A 20,097-nucleotide genomic window follows, 5' to 3' on the forward strand; every position below is an offset into this window, starting at 1 on the left:
CAGAAACATATTGTCAGCATAGGAAACACAGCTCCTACCAATCTAGTATCAAAAGTCTCGACGATCATGAGCTCTGCTGCTGCCTCCAGACAGCAGCCGCCTCCTAGCAACGCCCAGCGCGCTGGTCGCAGCCCCTGCTTCGTCAGGAGCCATGATGCTTCGCCGATTTCTTGTGTACAATTCTCACTAAAATTCAAAATCGCTGAAAAAGCATGTGCCTATAAACAAGAAGAGCAATACAGGTCTAAATAGATTGCTAGGTCCTAAGATGTATGACATGAAAGCAGGGACAGTCTACTGATAAGAACAGATACTACACTTGATCTTAGCCAAAATGCGGAGAAAGGTATGAGTTGCAGCTAGGCACTCTCGCTTTCCTTTGTAGCGCGCCTCGCGCCCCCTCCGCATCTATGCTGGCGATGTGGGACTATAAACAGATGGACCGTGTCTATTCTTCTTCCATACAGCCTGGCGCACCTTCCGTTCGCGCGAAAATGCTGATTTCCCGCTCGCGGCCTCATGGGCCGTATTGTAAAAGGAGCGTACAAGTTGCAAGACGCGCTCTCTCTCGGACTCGGTCAAGACCAGACAACCTGAAGGGTGATGTCGCAAGCAGGCTCCGTCTCTCACGATCAACTGGCTTACGGGCTTCTATCCTGCTTTTTTTTCTTTCTCAGAAGCAGGAGAGCTTGCCTTAAACTGACAGTACTATAAAGCGAGGTCAAGGTTAAGGATGATAATGAATCATGATTTAAATATTTCTTCACAGTTTGTTTAAATTCTTAATTAATTATAATTCAAAATTGAATAGAAACAATGTCTGTTTTTAATCGGGTTGGATCCATAAATTGTATTGTGTACGATTTATAACGCATTACCACACTAAAACCGGCAACGAGCAGTTACAATTGACATTTGTACGGAGTGTACCATTTTTGCAATGGCATATGGCTCCGGCCGTGAACGATGTTCTGTCAACGGCATAGTGCCAAGCGATTAAAAGAATACAACAGCCCTAGTCGAGTCGCATCGCATCATCTGTGGGGGAGGGAGTTCCTTCCTAGTCCATCTCCCTGTATAGTGTATACCCCGCTGGCGAACTCCAGCATGAGCTTGTTCAGCTTCTTGCCCTGGATCCTCTGTGGTATCACCTTCAGTTCGTCGCTGTGCAAAACAAAACCCACCTTGTCAGCACAGAAACAACTTAACCGCATGTCCGTCTCTGCCAGCCAGCACGCACAAACACAAGCACGGTTCCATGGCCGTTATTTACCTTGGTGGCGACGAGCGTGGCGGCGCCGGCGAGAGCATCTGGGCGAGCTTGACGGCGTCCTCGGGGCGGCAGACGGCGTTGCTGAAGCAGAGGTAGCGGCCGTAGACGGTGGGGGACTCGTAGGCGGCGACGTGCGCGTCGGCCAGGAAGCCGACGTCGACGGTGGCGAGGACGCCGCCGTCGTACATGTCGGGGGCGCCCTTGAGGTAGGGGTGCGCGGCGGTGAGCCCAAGCCCGGGCTCGGGGGCGGCCAGCAATAGGCCGGCGTTGATGGCCACCATGTCGACGCCCCGGTCCATGGCCAGCGCCCACGCCGTCTTCTCCGACAGCGTCTTGGCCAGGGCGTGCCACAGCTGCATGCGCGCAGAGGCAGGCAGACAGCACAAGTCAGGTCAGGTGGACAGCAGTTGATTGGTGTTTGTCGTTTTTTGTCCATGCGACGGAAATGGAGAAGATGCATGCAACCAGCAACCACGATGAGGCAAAATCAGGAGCGAAATAATTAATAAAAGGGGAACACTCTTGGTGTTGGTGGTGTACTGGTGTGGTAGTGCGTCTGATGATGACGTGTACGTGTTTGTTAGTTGGTTTAATTAATTAATTACTACTCGACTCTCTTTCTGTGTCCTAATCCCGAGCCGGAGACAGTTGAGAGGTCAGCTTCAGCAGGCTGGAGTCTGATGCCACTCCTCATTTGATGCGCACAGGTTTGGACTTGTACAACCAGCCTCAAGAAGAGACAGACAGCTCTGTGACCCGTAGACGACGCCTGATTCTGAATGGATCTGTTTTGTGCTGTGCTCATCAAGGTAAGGAAGGGATATTTCAGGGACGCTTTTGAAATGGAGTTTGGCCACCAAGAACCCTGATTTCCAGGCACGCTTGCGTCGCGCGGCAGGGCTGGAGTGGCACGCGACGGCAGGCACCCACACACAAAACAGGTGCGGGAAGCTACACCCAACGGATAAGGGATGGATCGACTCGACCATCGATGGCGAAAGATATCGCCCGGCCGGGGATGCAAGATGAGGACGACCCAGGGCAAGTGGCCAAGCAGCCGTGTGGCCGTCCAGGGCGCCGCAGCCTCATCCCATCGGCTTCGATTTGATGGTTGGATGCAAATCATGGCGGTTGGTAACCACTGTTGTCTGATGAAAGTTGCCAACGCACGGCACTGGGAACAGGGGCCAGTCCATGAAAAAACGGAACTTAAAAACAACAGTGAGTCGCTCACTCATACGCACCTTGAACTTCCTGCAGAAGGCGAGGTCGCTCCAGCTCCTCTCGTCGGCGACCTCCACCCTGTGGGCGCCGGCGCCGGCGCCGCTCCAGATGACGGCGGTAACGGAGGAGGTGAAGACGACCCGCTCCATGGCGTCCGTCTGCGCGCACGCCTCCAGCACGTTGTGCGCCGCGCGCACCTCCTTCTCCACCGTCGACTCCTGCACGCACGGTGTAGCACAACCAAATTAATAAAACCTGCTCGTCAGAAAAAACCAGCTCGTGCAGTCGTTGCGTGCTAGCTGCCTGCTGGCCTTAGGAGTAGGACGGACGGGACAGAGCAGACCAGCCAGCCAGCAAGCAGGGGCGAGGACGAAGGGGCAGCTGAGCTGCTGCCATGCCCATGCCCACGCGAAGGGTTTTAATGCACGCGGAGTAAAAGGGTTCGGGTTCAAGACCCTGAAGGCACCCATCCTGCGCGCACTGAAGCCGTCGTCACTCCCGGCGGCGGGCGACGGCGCGCGCTCCCCGACCAAGCCGGCACACCAGTGCCACGGCGGCGACGTGCTGTCCAACGACGCGTCCTTCTTCGACGCGCGGGAGCCGCTAGACGCGTGGGAGCTGGTGGACGACCGGCGCGCGCCGTCGGTCGGCGACCCGTTGCTGGGGTTCCCCGCCGCCGGGGGAGGGGCGGCGTGGGCGTGGTGCTGTACACGACGACGCTGCGTTCCAGGAGCCGTGCTGGCGTGGACTGCAACGGCGTGCGCGCGTTGCTGAAGAGCCTAGGCGCGCCGTTCCAGGAGCGCGACGTGTCCATGGCCGGGGACAAGGCCGTGCCGCCGCGCCTGTTCGTGCGCGGCCGCGACCTTGGCGGCGCGGGCCAGGTGCTCGCGCTCCACGAGCAGGGCCGCCTCGCCCCGCTGTTGCTGTGCGGAGAGGCGGGGGCGAGAAGCAGGTGCGACGCGTGCGCGGGGGTCGGGTTCGTCTGTGACCACCTCGACGGTTGCTTCTCCCCGGCCCCGTCCTCCTCCTCCTGCTGCTCCGTCGCGGGCGGGCGGAGGCGCCGCAGACCATGAGCCCGACGGCGAGGCCGAGTCGTCGGCGGTGCGCAGGCGGAGGCGGGAGTCGCGCCTCCTCAGCCGCTAGGTCGCGCGCCAGTCCGAGGAGGCGCTCTCCTCCATGGAGCGCGAGGTCGAGCGCCGCAACCGTGAGGCCGAGCTCCTCACGCTCGCGCGCCTCCACCCGGTCTCCACCCTCGACTCCTCCTCCTTCCTCCTCTCCTCGACCGTCGCGCCTCCGCCGCCGCGCCCGCAGGCGCCCTCCCTCAACGCGCCCTCCTCGCTCCTGCAGATGTGGCCCTCGCCTCCCTACGCACCCCCGCATCGACGCCCACCCCTTCGACCGCGAGGACCTCGTCTGTGACCACCTCGGCGGCTGCTTCTCCCCGGCACCGTCCTCCTCCTCCTCCTGCTTTGCCGCGGAAGCGTCAGCGCGATTGGATGTCATCAGCCGTATGGCCAGGAAGCGTCTGCAGGGCGGGGATTGCGGGGCGTTCGCGGCGGGATTACGGGCGGGCGGGCGTAGAGAGGCGGGGGCGGTCTACAATGCTCTCTTAATAGTTAGTAGAGACTAGGTGTGTGCCCGTGCGTTGCAACGGAAACATATAATACCATTGATAACTTATGTAAGCTGGGGATGAGCATCGACGCATATTTGACCAGATCTTTTTCTTCCTTGGGGATCTAAGAGTGTTGCAACGGGAACATATAATACCATTGGTAACTTATTTATCGATTTAGGTTATTGTTTAGTAATGCTATCAAGATTCAACTAAACAATCATAACAAATATCAAAGTCTGCCGAACAACCAAATTTTGGCCCAATGTCACTGTTAATCAAAATAGGCAAATCCTAAGTTGGTATTACATGATATGATGATGTACGATGGTTTACATAGAACAATATTGTATTGCAAGGTGAAAAATTATAAAAAGGAGATCCTAAGCCTATCGAAAGGAGATGATGACTTGTGACTATCAAAATTATTTTAGCTCACAAATATGACTCTCTTATCTTTTATGTTGGGGAGAATTGTGTTGTGGCAAGATTTCTACATTACTTGCATATGGATAAGTATTATGACAATATTCAACCCATCTAAAGATGAATTCTCTAAAAACAGACATAGCAACTAAAGTTGTGCGCATTCAGGATCAAGGTTTCGTCCACATTAACAATTGTTGTTTCAAATATGGGAGGCTGATAAACCTTCTTGAAGCACTCATTGTTAATGTGCTCCGCAATAGCTATTATCTACACAGGCCACAGAACGATGGTACACAGTTATTAATCCTGCAGATGTTGAACAAAATGAGTTAAAATGATGGCTATGGACAACAGAACTTATAGTGTTAGCATTAGGATCAAGTATCTTTTTGAAGAGCTTCTTTGCACTTGTGGAGAGCGCAACTGAAATCCGCTTTGAAGATCTGCATTAAAAACAGGTTGTGTCAAGCAACCATTAAGAAAAAAGGAAGGGAAAATATGGCTTCTTGAGTTCTTGTCAGGCCAGAGACTGACAAACCTTCTTGTAAAGCGACATCAGGTTTGAATCTTCAAATGGGAGGTACCCCGCCATGAGGACAAAGAAAATCACTTCACATGACCACATATCACCCTTAACACCATCATAGCATTTATTGTTTATAACCAGTAGACGCAAGAGCACTGTACATGAGAACAAAATACTTTATTGAGTGAAAATAAGAACATAACTTAAAGCATAGTCGTGGTCAGCACCTCAAGAGCAACATAATTGGGAGTTCCACAGGTTCTATGCAGCAGGCCATCCTCCTGCAAGTCCACAAAAGGGTATTGAAAAAAGTCTTATGAACGTACTAAATTCTTCTGAGTAAAATGTATCATGTGATTTCATATAAATTAGTAAGTAGCTTTTAAATATATGATCCTACAGAGTCCAGACAAGGAACCACTTCAGAAAAATATTAGAAGGCGCATAATTTGATCAGCGTAGATATACAGATTGACTGTCTACTTCTATCATGTTCACAACAGGAAATCACTGTCTAACATAAGCTTGAGTGGCGGAACTCTAAGCCACAGCACACAATTGTGGTGGACAATTGCAGTGGAACTCTAAGCCAGGGCACATAATAAAGGCTATTATGTTCATATGTTCAGTGAAATCTACAGTTTGTCATTGTGTAACTGGTAGTTTTCATATGTGAAGCTTGCCATATTTCACGCAAGAAGTATAGTTTCAGTTAGTGAGACATGCCTTTTCTAGCAGTTTTTTAGGCTCCTTGGTCGTCGAGGAGCGAGCAAGCAACGCTTCATTGCTGGCCTGAATTATAGTTTCTGTAAACACGGTGCACTCGACCACGTAAACTCAAAAAATGGGAGGTAGAAGTCTGGAAAGGTGCTAACTGACCAACCTGCTGAAAGGCACAAGTGACCTGCTGAAGACTCCCGCAACAGTAACCTACAAAAGAATGTAGCATACATTACAACAAGCAACTGGTAATAGTTTGTGATGAGCTCATGTATAAAAAAGAGAATAAAAAAGACAGTTTCAGAATCGCTGGTGTTGTTTAGTGGCACGCACGCTTCATTCCGTCATTTGCTAACACACACTTGATCCATTCACCAAAAATATTCAGCACCAAAATCTTGAAAAGAATCTCCACTATTCCTAAGCTATCCACATAATAAGTGTTCGGTTTCTTTAAATCATTATACTTACACTTGTACATATATCTGAATGAGAAATCATCATGGTCGAGTACAAGTCTATTTGATTATAAACTATCACAAAAATCAGATTTACATCCCTCGTGGGTGATTTGATTTACCTCCCTCGTGGAGGATGTGGTGCCACTCTGACGCCTGATATAGTGCCACTTCAGCTAAAACTGTTTAGGAAATAAATGGGTCACCGCCGAAAGTTTAGGAAATCCAATTTCCAGCTGAAGGAGACAAATTGCAATTACACAATAGTTAAAAAATTAAAGAACCAAGCTGAACATGTGTGCAGCCCTAGATGCAGGCATTTGGTTGCAAGGAAAGCCCACCTCCACGACAACCACAAACATAGCTATTACACTGTTATTTTCAAGTAGAAATTCGACTACAATTGTCACAGATTTATTCAGAATAGGCAGTAGCATCCTACAATAGTTAATCGCTTGTGCCACTCATCTAGATTATTTATCGTTGTAATCATTTTTGTATGGTTAGATTGTTTACTCCACTACAAAGATGTCGGAAAAGCTGCAAGTACTCTAGCATATATTGCTAGCTACTACCTTTTTGTGCGGTGGCTAAACTTCGACATTTAAATTCGGTGAGACAACTTAATGTTGTCTCAGAATAAAAATTAGTGAATGCTCACAACCTTCCATACGCCAATGTAGTAACAAGAACCCAATCATATATGGACCTAGAATCAACACAATTAAGCATCTACACCACTACCAGATCAGATCATACAAAGAAATGGCTCAGAATCCCCATTCCTGCCACTACAAAAACAAATAGATAGCTGCCTGGGCTTGTACTATAAATCCATATCAAACAACATCAATAGATAGCTGCCATTCTATATTAAAACATCCCAATTCCTAGAATGGAACAAACAAAAGATGTGGTCGTGCAGTAAATTTAAGTAAAAGGGATACCTGCTTGTTTATCTCGACGCCGATGGCACATTTGGTGTTCCTGACGCGACTGGTGCGGCCATGGTAGAACATGTGTGTCATCCCCTTGTGGACGGTGCTGTTCACCTTGACGTCGACGTAATCGATGATCTTGTAGGTTCGAGAGGAGGCCGGCGAATTATTCCATTTATTTTAAGGAGGTTCTTCATCTTAAAAACTGATTGAGAGAACATTCATAAAAGAAGACAATTAAAATATATATAGCATTTAATATATACTGAAATCTGCATATATAGTGGCAGCAAAATGTTGTTCTGCATTCCACAGGATGGTTAAGATTCCAAATGAACAGATGACTGCATAAGCTGATGGATGGGTGGTGAACAATTGCCCATTAGTGTCAAAACCAGAAACCAGCTGGGAATTACCTGACCAATTACATGACCCCCTGCCTCACGTCCTTGATCAATGATCCCATCTACACCAGCTTCTTTAGCTTTAGCTGCCTCCTCAAGGCTGCCGACCTGTTCAGATATCAACCGATGGGCATCAGAAGTTTAGATAAACATCAGAAGTTTAGGTAAAATGAAAGATATTGCACAGGGGAGGGAGGGGGAAACATCCCCATGGCCAACCTGCGTGGACAGGAGAGGAATGGGGAATATATCCCATGGCCAACCCACGCGGCAACGTCCATCATATTGGATTATACTTTATACTTCAGAGCAGATGGATGTACAGAAAACACCACCACCACGACACTCGAAACTGATCTACAGACTACATGTCGGCTTACGGCTAGGTAAACATGATGCTTCAGTTTAAAAGATTAACAAAAAATGGCAACAGATAGACCATACTTGCGAGCCTGATCTCATCTAGATTTGTGTTGTCTATGAGGTAGTGTCATGAGTGGAAAGAAGGTACTACCTGGTGGCAGCGCCTTCAATACTTCATCCGTGTACTCCACCGCGCTCGCTGTTGTGGTCACGGACGACTTCAAGTTGGGCATGATGATGTCCCTCCCCCTTGCCCTGCTCTTGGCCGCGCAATCCCAGGAACCATCCATCGTCGCCCCACCATCATCGCCCGCTCCCGAGCTCATGCCCATGCTCTCTGTCGCGGGATCCCAGGAACTATCCATCTCCGCCTTGATTGACGCAAGGTTTTCACGCAACTGCTCAACCTTGCCAGCATAGATCTCCTGCATGCGAGTCTCACGAGCTGCACGAGCATCAACGGTGGCCCGCAGACCAGAGAACTGGACGCGCGCGGACTCCTTGAGGTACTCAACGGCCAGGCGGAGTTGGTGGTAGTGCGCACCAAAGAGATGGTGCCAGCGCTCGAGCGCCTGGACGGCGGCCTTCCGGAGTAAGGCAGCGGACATGGTCGGCGGCGGGAGGGGGTTTGCTCGGCGGAACCCGACGGCGAGCGGGAGGAAGCCGTCGAGCGAGTCAGCAAGGAGGGAGCGGAAGAGCTTGGAGCGCATGAAGAGCTCGTCGGCGATGCTGAAGGCGAGGAGCTGCACCTGCAGCGAGAAGGGAGGGGATCAGAGCGTTAGGGTTCGGTGAAATTGGGGGATTGGAGCAGGGGAAGAGGCTTATGCACGTGGGAGTGGGGCTTGGACATGAGGGACAGGATGAGGCGGAACGCGTCCCGGATGGCGGCATCGGAGGCACGGGCCGAATATTTTTTGGCGCGGAGGAGCCCCGGGTCGACGGCGTGCGCCGTGGTGGAGGTGGCGCGCTCGATTAGGGACGCCATGGAGGAATCCGCCGCTGCCGAGGGATATTTAGAGCAAAATCATCACCTCCTCATCCTCCCATTCACCATCCTCGCCATCTTGTTCATCCCCTTCCTCTCCATCACCCTCTTTTCCCTCCGAGGGAGACACCTCTCCCCATCCTTCTCCCTCATCCCCCTCCTCGTTGTCCTCCTTCTCCCTCATGCTCCTCCTCGTTCTCCAAACGCTCGTTGCCCTCAGCGTCGGCGCCATCGAGATGCTTCAAGCTGGGAATCAGCGCGAAGACCTTCTACCTGTACCCCTTGACTTTGGTGACGGGGCACTGGTACAGGTCGAGCAACTCGACTCCAACCCCGGTGAGTGGCACGAGCTCCTCGACTTCGGCGAACGAGTTGTTACCTAGATCGAGGTGGCGCAGCGTGGCACCGCAGGCCTCCGCGACAGCGGCGAGCGCAGCGGGCCCCGAGAGACGGTTGTCGGGGAAGGAGAGGCGCCAAAGCGCCGGGAGGCGGGCAGGCCCGTGAGAGAGGAGAGGGCAGCCCCCGTGACGGAGAACTCCTCGAGGGAAGCGGCGAAGCGCCCGATGAGTGCGGCGGAGGGGAGGCGGCCCGTGGAGGACTTGACGGCGCCGTCGAGAGTGAGGATCTTGGGTGCGGAGGTGGCCTTGGTGGCGGCGGAGATAGCGCGCTCCCACGTCGCGTCGTCCTCGTCGGCGGCGGCCATCGCTGCTGCAGAGGGGTAGGATGTCGAGCGCGAGAGCGATGGCTGGGCGTCGGCGGAGAATTTCCTACGATTGCGCAGGGATCACCGCGCCGATGGTAGGTATGCCATGCGCGAGAATGTCGGGGGCGGGCAGAACAGCCGGGGTGTGCACGCCTACATTAGGCACTTAAGTAGTAGTAAAGATTAACAATCACTATCGCTAATTATTTAACTATTGATGATTATTAGACGAGGTAGATGCCCTTGTTCAGCAAAAAAAAAAATGCCGCCACACACCATCCGTATGTGAATAGTGTTTTAGATGATCTTATGCATACGTTCTTCAAGCTAAAAATTGCATGAGATTGTGTCGTCCGGGCTGATCCAAACGCACGGACACTCGTGGTTAATCCACGACAGTACGACACCATACATAACATAAGGTGATAAGGATAGGATAGGAGAAGCTCCTTTTGCAGGCGCACTGGCGCACCATCTTCGACTCAGGCCTCGACCACCACCACCACCAGTCCACAAGACCACCAAACACCCTTTTTTGCTTGTCGTGCCCTCCTCCTTCCTCCCAGCTTCTCCGGTCATCCCAGAGTACGGCCATTCTCTATCCCGTCAACCACATCAGGGCAACCTGCCAAACACCGCACTTGCGCAATCCATCCAAACCCCCCCGGCAACTCCCCAATTCCCTCTCCCGGAGTCATCGACATGCTTTCCTCCTCCAACAGCTCAGCTCCCGCCGCGCTGTCTCGCGGGATACCTCTACAAGAACCATGCCCTGCCTATTGTTTCTTCTAGCTCCACCGCCTCGCCCCTGTCTAGCTGACTCGGTGAGTCGGTCACCGCTCCCCAACAAATATCGGTTCTTCCTGCCCCAGACCCGTAGGCGGCCAAGTCCGCGGCTTGGCGACGGCGTGCGAATGGCGGAGATGACCAGGGTTTGGAGCGGCGGGGAACCGCTCGAGGTTGGGGTTTCCATGGAGAGTGACCCGATTGTCGGAGGGGAGGCGCCTTCTCGCTCGAGGTGGGAAGCGAGCCGGTGGGCGCCCGTGGAGGCTGCGCTGAATCGGATGGTTAGTGTCTATTGGAAAGATACTGTTGCTGTAGGTGTCCTTGATAAAGATTCTGAGAATCACATTTGCTTTGATGCCGTGTTATATACTAGTAGTACTGTAAAAGGATCTTATCTTTAAACTTAGGGCATGATCGGAAGCACCTAGGTTTAAAGAAACTGGTTTATAAAAACTGAGTTGGTTTCAAATATACTAATTTATATTCTAATTTATAGAAACTAGATTCCCGGTTTTTTAAAAAACAAAAAGGTAGTCTTTCCTGTCTAAAACTAGTTTATGAATGGTTCTAAACACTATAAACCAGTTTATAGAAACTAGAGATAAAAACTGGATTCTTGAAAATTAGATTGATTCCAACCAGGGCCTCAGTAGACTTCGAAACTTTGTAGCCAAGCTGAAGAAAGGTTGCATAGAACCAAAAAGCTTACCAAAAGGCACTAAAGCTCCTGGATATTCTGGTTCCTCGATCTATAGGGAGCGTCCTTTGCTTTATCTTCGGAAAGGTGTCTAGTGGGGCAGTGAAATCAACTTTTATGAACTGGACGGCTTTCATTGGACCTTCTTTGTTGACATTACTTACTGTGAGGGATAAAATTAGGGATGCTCTAATTTCCTACTGACTGCTGAGTTTCAGTCAACCATTACTGACCTTTCCACTAGAACTTGAGCTCACAGCTTTGTGATATTACTTGGAATTATGGCCCCTCTGCTGAAACTTTTATACTGTGCGCCAGAGTAAATGGCTGGTGGCTGGTTGTTTTGCTTTTGCAGCTATTTGGAAGCGTGATGCTGAAATCATGTGGGTTTTGCTGGGTGCGGTTGGCAACTCTCTGCTTTCGTTGGTTCTCAAGAAGATGCTAAACCATGAAAGACCTGCACCAGCTTTGCGGTCTGATCCTGGGATGCCATCGTCCCATGCACAATCCATATTCTATGCTGCGACCGTCCTAGCTCTTTCATGTAAGAACTTCAGAAAGACTCCAGTATTCAATTTTACTTTGAATCATGATACGGCATGACTATATATATTCTCCTGTATTCTATGACACTGAATGCCTTAAGGCTGGTTAGAGCTACTTAGCTGGTTTAAGTGTGTTGCTAACAATAATACTGTTTTATTTTAGTATTTTCTTGATGTTTTGTTATGTGGCTCTTCATTGGTGATAAACAAAACAAACAAAACTAAATTAGATATAATATGCTTATTTTGTGCTCTACTATTTTATGATAAAATTAGGAGGAACGAATTTTCACTCTAAACCACCAAAACTATTGTGTCTTATGATAAAGAAACTTGAGAGGAATACAATTTTCAGTCTAAACCATGGGCACAAATCAAATACACTTTTTTCCAGTTTAGCACGATGTGTAGTTAATTAATTTGCATTTCCATTGCAGTGTACTACTGGCTTGGGACAAATTATCTGACCATGATTCTTGGGCCTGCAACTCTGTCGTTGGCTGCCTATCTGGTAAGAATAGTGCCTTACTAAGTTTAACTCTGTTTTTTTTTTATCTCAAGTAACTCGGTTGGTCAAGTGTTCCTTGGAAGCTCCAAGCCTCCAACATGTTCAATTATATCCGAATGTTAACCTTCTTGTACCATTAGGCAGAGGCCAAACGGGGTTATTTTTTCCGAACCTAGAACTTAATATGGTCATAATTGTTAGCATCAGGCAAACTGCGCCTCCCCCTCCTTTTCAGATGGATCACGCTCCTCCAGTGCCATTTGGCACTAGTTTTAAGTTTTGGCCCAATCTAACTCTGGTCTTATTCACGTGCAGTCTTGGCTACGTGTGTCTCGGGGCCTTCATACACTAAACCAGGTCATGGTGGGAGCTGTTGTAGGATCTGCCGTCGGTGCTCTTTGGTTTGTGCTCTGGCATTGGCTTGTGCAGGAGGCCTTTGCTTCTTCTGTGCTTGTCAGAGTTGCTGTCATCCTTGGATCATCAGCATTTTGTGTTAGCTTTGTCGTCTACATGATTCGTCACTGGCTCAAGGATGAGTAATGTACTTCGGAGCTGCAATGGGAGATGGACAGATAGGCATGGTGATTTTGGAAAAGTGAATCCGTTCCGATTCTTATCAGAATCGCTTGAAAAAATGGTGACAAATGGGTTTTGGCGGAGCGATTCACGAGTGGAACAATTCTCTTTTCCTTCAGAAACTCTCGGATTGGGGAAAATGAAGTTTCACACCGATTCCTAATAGTCACATACGCCTCGTGTCACACTAGTAATTGTATTTTTTCCCAGTTAATCATTTTTAAGTACAAGGAACTAAATATGTTGTATCTAGAGCAAGCTCAGGAGATTTATGTCAGGAATACAATTTTTGATGAAAAAATATCCTTCAACAACTCGTTTAGATAGATCTTTAAATATAGACTAGAATCAGCTGCGCCCTATCGGGCGCCATATAGATTCTGAGGCAACATAAGTTTCACATAAACAAGAACAACATGATTATATGTATATGTGCGGTCTAGGGCGCCATATAGATTCTATGAGGCAACATAAGTTTCACATAAACAAAAACAATATGATTATATGTATATTTGCAGAGACCGCAAGTAACTTGCCAATTCATGCGAGCACCAGATGCTGACATTGTACAAAAATGCATCAGAGTAGTTGAGAAGAAAGTACGAAACATAGTATACATCTAAGATCACATAAATGCATAACTAACACTTACATAAATGCTTAACTAACACATTTTACAACCATCTGCCGTAAATACATAAAGACTAAACAACCTACGACCTTTATATACAAAATACAAAAGAGTGAGTCATGTTGCTGTCCACATCGACAACCCGTGGATAATGGCACGCATAGAACAAGTTGCGACGGCTGAACATTAAGAGAGGAAAGACCTGATCCGTGATCAGACGCGAGAAGCATAGGCGGTGGCGCACACCTTTGTACAGTGGAGAACCATGATCAAGCGCTAGACACATCATGGACAAAGTAAATTACTAAGCAAATCAAAATTTTGTTGCAGCAATATGGTAGAATAGGCACGACTTATTCTTTTTTTGGGCAAACTGAAAGAGTAATGAAATACCAAACAAAGAGGAATAAATCTGCTTTGCTACATTTGTACATTCTCGATGTAGGGTTTTTGTACGAACATGTGAGCAAAATCAACTCTGTAACAGTTGTAGTGAGGTATATAAAAGTACATCTATCTGGCTGAAGAAGATTATGCTTGTATTAGCTCTTCGGTTGTAGGACATAAGCTGCAAGTACATAAAAAAGATGGATTATTGACTGTGTTGACAACATACATGGAAGTGCTGCCATCGACAGTAAATAAATAAGATACAGAATACCATAAGATTAGGAACATTAGTGTCTATCGTTGGAATTAGGAACTTGTATAATCAAGTAGGATTTGATTGGGGTCCTTAACGCTCTAAACAATTCTCATTCGGATTTTTCACAGTTTCAAGATAGCTACTTCTTATGATAGATTTTAGTGTCTAGAATATTATAATCCTCAAACTGCAGTAAATGATAGTAAGTGCAGTAGAGAAAAAATACAAACATCTGCAAGAGGAGTCACTGATTTATCTTTAAAAAATCATGTTAATTTATAAACCAAGTTGTTGAAACTTCAACATATACCTGGAGACTCAATAATCTCTGTGATGGTTGTGCTGCTGCCCTAGCTCTGTCGCCTCCGTGTCTCCTCAGCATGGTTTGTCCTTCGAGGAACCTACCATTTCATCTTGATCCAAACAAAAAAATCAAAATCAGGTTACGTTTTTCAATCCCTTTTTACAGTAGTAAAACCGAACCATATCCATGACCAACATAGAAACAGTCAAACCTGTGTAGCAATAAAATATATAGAAGCTGGATATTTTTGCTGTAATCTCACAGAGATATAATGAGGTAAGCTCTTGTAGGCTTGTAGCAGGATCCTAGGTAAATCAATTTAACAGAAGATCCCTGCATCTTTCAAAGCCAAAGCAAATTAAGTAGTGACATAATCTGCACATTTTTGGTTGAAACAGAAGATTAACTGACCCAGTGAAAAGATTACACACAGATTACACATGGCTAGATATCCATGTTATTATTTATTCCAAACATTATGTCCTAGATCATGCATAGTCATATGGGCTTCAGTACCTATTTGCGTGAAACCACTCGATTAAATACTTGAAGATGAAAATCAACCACTTATATGAGCACCCAGATTAAATACTTGAAGATCAAATCAACCCATTGAATGAGCACCCAGATTACCAAAATGTTCATCTCAGGGATATACACAAATTACACAATAAGCAAACGAGAGCCAAGTTAAAAGGGAAACTGACATCCTACCGACATTGTCACAATGCAACTGATTTGATCTAGTCATATCAGCTGTAAGCAAAATATTCTGAAGCAAGCAACCTGACCCTCTCCTCTTTCATCTTCTTCGCAATCTCAATTACCTTAGGATTAAATAAAGATCCATGTACTCATCTAATCCATGTAAAAAATGCGAGACATGTCTGGCGAGAATGTTCAAGGCCACAATCATTAGATCCATATAAAAGCAGTGTGTGGCACCCATCTAATCCATGTCCTCCAGATTGCAGCATCGTCTTTCACGAGACGCGACGCTAAACAGCAAGGAGACCCGAATCAGCGATGGGCGCTGATGGAAACCAACGAAGTGGGTGGCCGAGAAGGGAGAAGCGTCAAGGTGAGGGAACACAAGACATACCTGGTGAGGATGACAGTTGGTGGGGCGATATGGGGAGGGAGCTAGAGGCGGCTAATCCAGACCAGACGCAAGGCTGGCGAGGAGGGGGAGGCGAGGACGAGACATACCTGGCGAGGCTGATGGGGAGTGGAGCGATCAGGGGACGGAGACGTAGGCAACTAATCTATGCCAGATGCGGGCTGACGAGGAGGGGGGCGAGGAAGGAAAGTCTCCATGGCTGGTCCAGACTATACGCATCGATTTGGACGGTAGTTGTACGTCGTTGGCCGTGTCCCGTGCAGGTGGGGAGGTCCGGAGCGGGGCGGGGATGGAGGGCAGTGGAGCCAGCACGGCGAGTGGCAACAGCGTGGTGCGTGTGAGTGAGGGGACGGAAGAGAGAGATGGGGAAGAGGAAGACAAGAAAGAAGAGAAATGCAGCAACAGTGGAGGAGGGGCTACGCGCCAGCACAGGGAGGAAAAAGAAGGCGGACACAACTCTCGCTCTTAGCTGAGTTCGTGAAAGGGAATTAGGCTTACACCTAGTTCCTAAATAATTTTGGTGGTTGAATTGCCCAACACAAATAATTGGACTAACTAGTTTGCTCCAGTGTATAAGTTATACAGGTGCCAAAGGTTCACACTTAGCCAATAAAAAGACCAAGTTTTGGGTTCAACAAAAGAGCAAAGGGATAACCGAAGGCACCTCTGGTCTGGCACACCGGACAGTGTCCGGTGCACCACCAGACAGTGTCCGGTGCACCACCGGACAATATCCGGTGCACCAGAGGACTCCAACTCAAACTCGCCACCTTCGGGAATTTCCGGAGGCACTCCGCTATAATTCACCGGACTGTCCGGTGTACACCGGACAGTGTCCGGTGCTCCAAGGAAGAGCGGCCTCAGGAACTCGCCAGCTTCGGGAAACCGCAGCAGCTGCTCCGCTATAATTCACCGGACATGTCCGGTGTACACCGGACTGTCCGGTGTAACTGCGGGGCAACGACTACTTTGCGCCAACGGTCACCTGCAACCGCAATTAATGCGCGCCAGAGCGCGCAGAAGTCAGGCACGCGCGTAGTGGCGCACCGGACACTCTACAGTACATGTCCGGTGCGCCACCGGACATCCAGGCGGGCCCAGAAGACAGTGCTCCAACGGTCGAATCCCAACGGCTTTGGTGACGTGGCTGGCGCACCGGACATGTCCGGTGTGCACCGGACTGTCCGGTGCACCATACGACAATCAGCCCCACCAAACGGCTAGTTTGGTGGTTGGGGCTATAAATACCCCCAACCACCCACCATTCATTGCATCCAAGTTTTCCACTTCTCAACCACTTACAAGAGCTAGGCATTCAATTCTAGACACACCAAAGAGATCAAATCCTCTCCAATTCCACACAAGGCTTTAGTGATTAGCGAGAGAGATTTGCCGTGTTCTTTTGAGCTCTTGCGCTTGGATTGCTTCTTTTCTTTCTCACTTGCTCTTGTGATCAAAACTCCATTGTAATCAAGGCAAGAGGCACCAATTGTGTGGTGGCCCTTGCGGGGAAGTTTTGTTCCCGGTTTTGATTTGAGAAGAGAAGCTCACTCGGTCGGAAGGACCGTTTGAGAGAGGGAAAGGGTTGAAAGAGACCCGGTCTTTGTGACCACCTCAACGGGGAGTAGGTTTGCAAGAACCGAACCTCGGTAAAACAAATCCGCGTGCCACACCTCTTATTTGCTTGCGATTTGTTTTGCACCCTCTCTCCCGGACTCGATTATATTACTAACGCTAACCCGGCTTGTAGTTGTGTTTATATTTGTAAATTTCAGTTTCGCCCTATTCACCCCCCCCCCTTTAGGCGACTATCAATTGGTATCAGAGCTCGGTGCTTCATTAGAGCCTAACCGCTCGAAGTGATGTCGGGAGATCACGCCAAGAAGGAGATGGAGACCGGCGAAAAGCCCACTACAAGCCACGGGAGCACTTCATCGGAAGAATCCCGCACCAAGAGGAAGGAGAAGAAGAAGGACTCCTCCAAAGGGAAGGAGAAGAAATCTTCTTCACACCACAAAGAGAAGAAGGAAAAATCCTCTTCCCACAAGCCGCATCGGAGTGGGGACAAGAAAAAGAGGATGAGGAAAGTGGTCTACTACGAGACTGATTCTTCATCGGCATCCACCTCCGGCTCCGACGCGGCGTCCATCACTTCTAAGCGCCAAGAGCGCAAGAAGTATAGTAAGATTCCCCTACGCTACCCTCGCATTTCTAAACATACACCTTTGCTTTCTGTCCCATTAGGTAAACCACCAACACTTGATGGTGAAGATTACGCTAGGTGGAGTGATTTAATGCGATTTCATCTAACCTCACTCCACAAAAGTATATGGGATGTTATTGAGTTTGGTGCACAGGTACCATCCGTAGGGGATGAAGACTATGATGAGGATGAGGTGGCCCAAATCGAGCACTTCAACTCCCAAGCCACAACCATACTCCTTGCCTCTCTAAGTAGAGAGGAATATAACAAGGTGCAAGGGTTAAAGAGTGCGAAGGAGATTTGGGACTTACTCAAGACCGCGCACGAGGGTGATGAACTCACCAAGATCACCAAGAGGGAAACGATTTAGGGGGAGCTCGGTCGCTTCCGTCTTCGCCAAGGGGAGGAGCCACAAGACATGTACAACCGGCTCAAAACCTTGGTGAACCAAGTGCGCAACCTCGGGAGCAAAAAGTGGGATGACCACGAGGTGGTTAAGGTTATTCTAAGATCTCTTATTTTCCTTAACCCTACTCAAGTTCAATTAATTGTGGCAACCCAAGATATACACTAATGACCCCCGAGGAAGTAATCGGGAATTTTGTGAGCTTTGAGTACATGATCAAGGGCTCGAAGAAGATCAACGAGCTAGATGATCCCTCCACATCCGCGGCACAACCGGTCGCATTTAAGGCGACGGAAGAGAGGAAGGAGGAGTCTACACCAAGTAGACAACCAATCGACACCTCAAAGCTCGACATTGAGGAAATGGCGCTCGTCATCAAGAGCTTCCGCCAAATCCTCAAACAAAGGAAGGGGAAGGACTACAAATCTCGCTCCAAGAAAGTGTGCTACAAATGTGGTAAGCCCGGTCATTTTATTGCAAAATGTCCTATATCTAGTGACAGTGACAGGGGCGACGACAAGAAGGGGAGAAGAAAGGAGAAGAGGAGATACTACAAGAAGAAGGGCGGCGATGCCCATGTTTGTCGGGAATGGAACTCCGACGAAAGCTCTAGCGACTCCTCCGACGACGAGGTCGCCGCCAACATCGCCGTCACCAAGGGACTTCTCTTCCCCAACGTCGGCCACAAGTGCCTCATGGCAAAGGACGGCAAGAAGAAGAAGGTTAAATCTAAATCCTCCACTAGATATGAATCTTCTAGTGATGATAATGCTAGTGACGAGGAAGATAATTTGCGTACCCTTTTTGCCAACCTTAACATGGAACAAAAGGAAAAACTAAATGAGCTAATTAGTGCCATCCATGAGAAGGATGATCTCTTGGACTCCCAAGAGGACTTCCTAATCAAGGAAAATAAAAAGCATGTTAAGGTTAAAAATGCTTATGCTTTAGAAATAGAAAAATGTCAAAAACTATCTAGTGAGCTAAGCACATGCCATGACACTATTACCAACCTTAGAAATGAAAATGCGAATTTATTAGCTAAGGTTGATTCTCATGTTTGTAATGTTTCAACTTCCAATTCTAGAGATGATAATGATGATTTACTTGCTAGGATTGAAGAATTGAACATTTCACTTTCTAGCCTTAGAAATGAAAATGAAAAATTACTTGCTAAGGCTAAAGATTTTGATGTTTGCAATGCTACTATTTCCGACCTTAGAACTAAGAATGACATGTTACATGCTAAGGTTGTAGAATTAAAATCTTGCAAACCCTCTACATCTACCGTTGAGCACACTACCATTTGTACTAGATGTAGAGATGTTAACATTGATGCTATACATGATCACATGGCTTTAATTAAACAACAAAATGATCATATAGCAAAATTAGATGCTAAAATTGCTGAGCATAACTTAGAAAATGAAAAATTTAAATTTGCTAGAAGTATGCTCTATAGTGGGAGACGCCCTGGCATCAAGGATGGCATTGGCTTCCAACAGGGAGGCAATGTCAAACTTAATGTCCCTCCAAAGAAATTGTCCAACTTTGTTAAGGGCAAGGCTCCCATACCTCAGGATAACGAGGGTTACATTTTATACCCTGCCGGTTATCCCGAGGACAAAATTAGGAGAATTCATTATAGGAAGTCTCACTCTGGCTCTAATCATGCATTTATGTATAAGGGTGAGACATCTAGGCAACCAACCCGTGCTAAGTTGCCTAAGAAGAAAACAAATAGTGCATCAAATGAACATAGCATTTCATTTAAAACTTTTGATGCATCATATGTTTTGACTAACAAATCCGGCAAGGTCGTTGCCAAGTATGTTGGGGGCAAACACAAGAGCTCCAAAACTTGTGTTTGGGTTCCCAAAGTTCTTGTTTCTAATGCCAAAGGACCCAAAACCGTTTGGGTACCTAAAGTCAAGAACTAAACTTGTTTTGTAGGTTTATGCATCCGGGGGCTCAAGTTGGATCATCGATAGCGGGTGCACAAACCACATGACAGGGGAGAAGAAGATGTTCTCCTCC

At 48.0% G+C, this 20,097-nt stretch overlaps 2 protein-coding genes, 1 long non-coding RNA gene and 3 pseudogenes across 3 annotated transcripts; 1 reads left to right on the top strand and 5 right to left on the bottom strand.

The window, feature by feature from the left end:
- Window positions 1-237: 237 nt before the first annotated feature.
- Window positions 238-350, bottom strand: LOC111591482 (uncharacterized; annotated as a pseudogene).
- A 684-nt stretch (window positions 351-1,034) lies between these two features.
- Window positions 1,035-2,709, bottom strand: LOC103655639 (cinnamoyl-CoA reductase-like SNL6). The gene is made up of 3 exons (XM_008682360.3): window positions 2,518-2,709; window positions 1,274-1,626; window positions 1,035-1,164 (listed from the first exon to the last, which is right to left on the bottom strand). Exons 1-3 carry the CDS (start codon window positions 2,644-2,646, stop codon window positions 1,035-1,037), a joined length of 612 nt encoding a protein of 203 aa, XP_008680582.1. The 5' UTR covers window positions 2,647-2,709.
- A 1,958-nt stretch (window positions 2,710-4,667) lies between these two features.
- On the bottom strand, window positions 4,668-5,559 carry LOC118477079 (CBL-interacting protein kinase 23-like; annotated as a pseudogene).
- A 3,404-nt stretch (window positions 5,560-8,963) lies between these two features.
- LOC103655640 (acidic leucine-rich nuclear phosphoprotein 32-related protein 2-like) lies at window positions 8,964-9,638 on the bottom strand (annotated as a pseudogene).
- Window positions 9,639-10,179: 541 nt separating this feature from the next.
- Window positions 10,180-13,075, top strand: LOC100274277 (uncharacterized). Its single transcript, NM_001148641.1, has 4 exons — window positions 10,180-10,705; window positions 11,440-11,665; window positions 12,104-12,177; window positions 12,490-13,075. The coding sequence occupies exons 1-4, from the start codon at window positions 10,406-10,408 to the stop codon at window positions 12,712-12,714; spliced, it is 825 nt and encodes a 274-aa protein (NP_001142113.1). The 5' UTR covers window positions 10,180-10,405; the 3' UTR covers window positions 12,715-13,075.
- A 607-nt stretch (window positions 13,076-13,682) lies between these two features.
- Window positions 13,683-15,864, bottom strand: LOC103653963 (uncharacterized). Its single transcript, XR_565836.3, has 2 exons — window positions 14,338-15,864; window positions 13,683-13,949 (listed from the first exon to the last, which is right to left on the bottom strand). It is a non-coding gene; the product is annotated as an uncharacterized lncRNA (long non-coding RNA).
- Between the last annotated feature and the right edge of the window lie 4,233 nt (window positions 15,865-20,097).

The sequence above is a fragment of the Zea mays genome, chromosome 4 (assembly GCF_902167145.1).
Source record: "Zea mays cultivar B73 chromosome 4, Zm-B73-REFERENCE-NAM-5.0, whole genome shotgun sequence".
NCBI classification, from domain to species: Eukaryota; Viridiplantae; Streptophyta; class Magnoliopsida; order Poales; family Poaceae; genus Zea; species Zea mays.